At 38.9% G+C, this 5940-nt stretch overlaps 1 protein-coding gene across 2 annotated transcripts; it reads left to right on the top strand.

Moving 5' to 3' along the window:
* The first annotated feature begins 756 nt into the window (after positions 1-756).
* Positions 757-5555, top strand: SLN (sarcolipin). Of its 2 annotated transcripts, none has more exons than XM_033206112.1 (2): positions 757-917; positions 4925-5555. In XM_033206112.1, the coding sequence occupies exon 2, from the start codon at positions 5000-5002 to the stop codon at positions 5093-5095; it is 96 nt and encodes a 31-aa protein (XP_033062003.1). In that variant the 5' UTR covers positions 757-917; positions 4925-4999; the 3' UTR covers positions 5096-5555. The 2 variants fall into 2 exon arrangements, with proteins under 2 accessions (XP_033062003.1, XP_033062002.1); XM_033206111.1 differs by having other exon boundaries at positions 770-939.
* The last annotated feature ends 385 nt before the right edge of the window (positions 5556-5940 follow it).

The raw sequence follows: 5940 nt of genomic DNA, 5'->3' as shown, positions 1-5940 counted from the left end.
CTCATCTTAGTCTAATTTTAGTCAATGTTTGTATTGGAAAGTTATATAATACTTGTCTTTCATTCAGATATATTCTATAATTCACATTTTCCACTAATTTTACCCAGTTCTCCTTCCACAACCAATCTGTCCAAATAACTGAGTTGAACTGTGTGAGTTTACTGCTCTATTAATTTATTGACAGAGATATACAAACCATGACTTCCTCGGCTGTTTCAGATGAAACTGTAGATCCACGTGTAAACTTGCAACGCACAGCTTAGCTGGAAAGTTATGTGGAGCAGGTGACTGAGGGGATAGCTTTCACTGCTTGGACTAAAGTCAGTTTTGAAAGAGCTAAAGATGCCTATTGAATTCTGGAGCGTGTGTGTGTGTGTGTGTGTGTGTGTATGGCTGTGCATGTGTGTGGGTGTAAAGCAGCAAACTCTTCACATTTCAAATAACTAAAGATATGGGTGGTAAAATGAAGTCACATTTTTATACCTCACATGCTGACTAGGGAGAGCAGTCAAATGCAGCATCAATTAGTTAAAATTAGTCTATCATTCTTGGTCTATGATGTTTTAAAGACATGTTAAAGATATTCATGAAGATGTAAAAGATACATTTAAAACCCACATCAATTGCACTAAAAGTCAACTGGAAACAGAAGGTTTTTAAATCCTGGTAGTGGCAAATTGGCAGCCAAAGGAACAGAGTCTTAGTCAATATATTCCCATGTCCCACTGAACACAAATAGCCTCGAACCTTCGGAGGGTGTTCTTTTGAGATGTTTCATCAGTGACATCACAGTGATTGCCAGCTTCCACGGACTACTTTAGGCACTGCCCAGAGTCCAGGAGTCCAGACAGCCTGGGAGGGGAGAAGGAGTTGGAGCTGAAGTTGCAGACAGCGAGGAGAAACCTGCTGTAGCCAGGGTGTGTCTTTGATCCTCTTCAGGTAACTGCAGGATTTTTATGCTTAGCATACGGTGTGTGTGTGTGTACAAGCTGCAAATGAGAAAGGCAGAGGAATGTTTACATTTCTTAATGAAATAGGCAATGCCCCTTGTGACAGCATGCCTTAAGGTATAAAGTGAATACTACTGCTTTCTGTTTTCCTTTTCTTTCTCCTAAGGGTATGCATTTTCTCCCTTCCTGGTAAAAAAAAAAAATTTTTTTTTTTGTATTATGGAAGAAGGTCTGTTTGCTATCTTCTCTAAGTCTCCATTCAAAGAAAACCAATGTCAAACTTCCTGTACAATTTATTCAGAGCTTTTTTGGGTTTTAGTTCATCCACTTGCAATCACTGGATCATATGGCATGACCTTGACTTCAGGGAATGTTTAAAATGAAACCCAAAGTGTCTTTATGGGTTAACAGCAGAAAAATGGAATTTGGCTGATCTGAATTTCTGCCTAACTGGTTCATGTATAAATGTGTGTGAAAGGAATGTTCACACCACACCTTACCGTTAGTATATGTGTTGATTGAATTGAATTCACTAGAAATTCTCACCTTAACTCTTTATGTTTTATTCTTCTAAAGTCACATAAAACAATAAATACTTAAGGTCACCATTAAAGTGCAAGAAGTAGTAAGACGTAAATCCCAAGAAGGAAAGAAGTGTGATGGGTAGCCTGCTAATTCAGAGATGACTGAAAAAAAAACGTAAAGAGTGCATAAACATATACAGTTTAAACAGTAACTAAAAGGCAACACTTCTATAATTATTATCCAGGTCAAGAAACAGACCATTGCCAGCACCCAGAAGCCCATTCCTGATCAACCCCCATTCTGCCCTTCTGCCTCAGATGTTGGGATCCTCTTGTCCGTGTTATTCTTTATAGTTTGACCATCTATGTCTGCATTTCTAAACAATATGATTAACCTCCCTATTTTTGACTTCATATAAATGAAGTCATATTCTGTTTCTTTTGTAAATTCTTCTTCCACCCAACAGTTATATTTGTGAGATCTACCCATTTTGTGTATAGCTACAGTTCATACGTTTTCTTTGCTTTATAAAATTCAAATGTATGAATATACCACAATTTATCATCCATTCTGCTGTTGATAAACATTTGAGTTGTTTCCAGTTTGGAGTTATTGTGATAATATTGCTGTGAACCTCTCTGTTTATGTAACCTGGCACACACGTCCTTGAATGTCTTAAGGTAGAAGTGAAATGCTAGATATTAGAGAATGAACATTTTCACCATTAATTCTAAGAAAGCCAAATTGTTTTCCAAAGTGGTAGAAAATTTATGCTAACTTGGTTTAGCCAGGCCAGTTAATTGCAGTGATAATTCAATTGTGTCATAACTCCTAGGAAGTGACCACAATTCTAGTAACTAGTTCCAGTCTGCTAATTCTAGCTTTGCCTCTAACTTGTTATCTGTCATTACACAAACATCTTAATCTCCTCTCTCTAAAAGTCAGTTTCTCAGCTGCAATCTTGAGAATAACTGCAGTAACACTTGCCTGCGTTGTTGCGAAGGTAACACGAACAGAGCTGTGGAACAGCTTTCAATAGTATTTTTCTCATTTTCTGAGTATATCCTGTTGGATCACTATCCATGATTCCTGTGACTTAACAGCTTAATTGAATAGGCAGATTTAGTGGTACCGTTGTTTTGTGCTCCTTGAATTGAATTGTTTTGATCATTATAAGCCAGGCTTCATATTTTCTGCATTTCTTGAGAACTTACCCAAATAAATGGACATATGGACTAGGGTTTTATTTCATTGATAAGTCTATAAGAAAGAGTCTGTCTTCATTTCTCATTCCTTTGCCTCCAGGCACCTTGGTAAGACTCGTTACCTTTCTGTTCTCCTCTGCTCTTTTGTACATTCTCATAAATCCTTTTTCCTTGATCTAGTCATTTTCTTCTGTTTACTTTCTTCTCCAAGCAAATCTTTGTAAAGATTTTCTATTTTTTCCCCTTTTTATTTTCTTGGAGAGACAGGGTCTTGCTATGTTATCCAGGCTGGTCTTGAACACCTAGGCTCAAGTGATCCTCCCACTCATTATTAGACTGCCTGAATAATGTGCAAGCCTCCCAAAGTGCTCATTAGAGGCATGAGCCACCATGCCCAGCCATTTGTGATGGTTTTCATTGGCAATTTACTATTTCCTTCATGCTGAGGTCTAAAAGATGGATAACAATTAAAAGGGAGATGAAACATAAATCTGTCATCATTTGGCTATATATTTGCTGGTTGGCACCATCTGATTTGAACTTGTATTTTTTTTTTTTGAGACAGGGTCTCATTATGTTGCCTAGGCTGGTCTTAAACTCTTAGGCTCAAGGAATCCTCCCACCTCAGCTTCCCAAGTAGCTAGGACTACGGGTACCCACTGCCATGCCTGGCTGAACCTGTATGTTATGCCAGTTACACAATATGAAAAATGATTAATCATTTGGCATTTATGCAATTAATAATTTGGTCCATTGATAATATAATACAGTAATTACAATTAATAATTCAGTCATGTTAGATAGTTAAAAAATACCACTCAGACCAAAAGCTTGCTAACAACCCTTTCAGCCTCTTGAACTCTCACCTTTAGCAAACAAACAAAACAACTTTTCTCCCTAAACTTTCACTCTACAGTAGACTTTGGCCCTGAATATCTAAGATATAAATATCTAATTATCCGAAATACATAAATATTTAATTTCATTTGGACTGCCTGAATAATGTGCAGTTTAAACTATCTCACTGAAGACAATAATTTGATGACTTCATTGCATATGTTCTCAAAGTATGATTTTTTGTATGGACAATCTGTACATACTATGAAGATACCATCCCTGCTCTTTGAAATGTTTACAATCTAGGCACATCCTGGACCTGACTAAAAATAGCTGGCACAAGCCCTTGTTGAAATAGAAGTACCCATGAAGTTAACACTTGCTCTTTGGGCTGAATGCCTGTTATGCGAGGGGCTTCTGGTTGATCCCAGTAGGCTGTGTGCCCAATGCAGGACTTGTCAGAGGCCATGCAGCTGTTGAAAGTACTTTCTGCTTTCTGTAGAGTTAGATGAAGACCTACAGCAGTCTGAGGCCTGAAAGATTACGGCATCCCACTTATCTACGTAATTCAAAGCAAGAACAATACTAAACCATAAAGTTTTTCTGTTTTGGTACCCCTGCTTATTGATACTCTTAAGAAAAGTATACACATGCATATGCACACACACACAAACACACACAGAAGTTGGAGAAAGAAAAATGTAATATTTCACATTTTATGAAAAGCACCAATACAATCATCACAGGAAAAAAAATCAGGACAAAAATGGTGGTCTTTATGACATTAGACAGAAAAATCAGGCTGTCTGTAATCATTAGGGCTCTTCAGAGAAACATAACTAATTGAATGTGTTGTGTTGAGGGGATTGGTGTCTGTTTTTAAGGAATTGGCTTGTGTGATTGCAGAGACTGGCAAGTCCAAAATCTGCAGGGTGGGCTGGTGGGCTGGTGGGCTGGTAGGCTGGAGACTCAAGGAAGTCTCCAGTCCAAAGACAGTCAGGAGGCTACATGTCCCAGATCAAGGTGTTGGCACAGTTGGTTTCTTTTGAGTCCTTTCTTTGGCTTGTAAATGCCCATCTTCTCCTTGTGTTTTCACATAGTCTTCCCCTCTGTTTGTGTCTGTGTCCTAATCTCTTCTGATAAAGACACTAGTCATATTGGATTATGGCCTACCTTAATTACCTCATTTTAACTTATTTACCTCTTAAAAGACCCTATCTCCAAGCACAGTTGCATTCTGAGATACTGTGGGCTACAGCTTTGACATGTAGATTTTTGGGGGATACAATTTAGCCCATCACACTCTCCTTTTCCACAACACTTCTGTTTCCTTTGAGGAAAGGACGAGCATTGTTATACAGGAATACTCATTAATCTCCTTGTGTTTTCTTTGCTATGTTTTCTTAGGAGGTGAGGACAAGCCAGAGGTTCTTGGTGTGCCCTCAGAAGTCTGCCTGAAGTCCTCACCAAGCCGCTGGGAAAATGGGGATAAACACCCGGGAGCTGTTTCTCAACTTCACTATTGTCTTGATTACGGTTATTCTTATGTGGCTCCTTGTGAGGTCCTATCAGTACTGAGAGGCCATGCCATTCTCCTGGGATTGACTGAGATGCTCTGGAGCTGCCTGCTCTATGCCCTGAGACCCCACTGCTGTCATTGTCATGGGATGCCGTTCTCCACCCGAGGGCACCTGTGACCTGCACTCACAATGTCTGCTATGGCGTAGTGCTAGGATTGATTATGTGTTCTCTAAAGATGCTGCTCCCAAGGGCTGCCAAGTGTTTGCCAGTGAACGTTAGATTTATTCCCCAGCTCTTAACTGAAAATGTGTTAGACAAGCCACAAAGTTAAAATTAAACTGTATTCATGATGATGTAGGATTGTTACAAGCCCCTGATCTGTCTCACCACACATCCCTTCAACCCACATGGTCTGCAACCAAACTCTAATTCAACCTGCCAGAAGGAATGTTAGAGCAAGTCTTTGTCAGCCCTTACAGCTATCATGTGAATAAAGTTAAGTCAACTTCAAAAACAACTTCTAGAATTTATTTTAGCTTCCATGTGTGATAGAGCATTTGACCCTTGGCTGGGATTGGAATGACAAGTGCTACCATATTTCTAGCATTTGAGGTAAGCCAAGATGCTCCAACTGCTGAAGATTTGAAACCAAGTCAACACACTGTGTCATATTTCAAGTAATTCCATTGGTTCAGCGCTCCTCAAACTTTTCCCCTAAACTAGTCTCAAGGGCAGAGGCAGAATAAATCCATTCCACTACAGGGTCTGAAGCATAGCCTGAATTGCCAGCTAAAAGCACAACATTTCTTTGAAGTCTTGTGTTTTATCTTTAGAATCCACAAGAAATGTATTTTCTACCTTATAATATCTTCATGTTTGTTTTCATATAAATATTTAAAATT

Source organism: Trachypithecus francoisi, unplaced genomic scaffold (genome assembly GCF_009764315.1).
Source record: "Trachypithecus francoisi isolate TF-2019V2 unplaced genomic scaffold, Tfra_2.0 Lachesis_group8, whole genome shotgun sequence".
Taxonomy (NCBI): domain Eukaryota; kingdom Metazoa; phylum Chordata; class Mammalia; order Primates; family Cercopithecidae; genus Trachypithecus; species Trachypithecus francoisi.
Note: the sequence above shows the minus strand (reverse complement) of the source record. Positions and strands in the feature narration are given on the sequence as shown.

Excerpts from the sequence above, each read along its gene's own strand:
- SLN (XM_033206112.1), top strand. The coding sequence starts at position 5,000 with ATGGGGATAAACACCCGGGAGCTGTTTCTCAACTTCACTATTGTCTTG.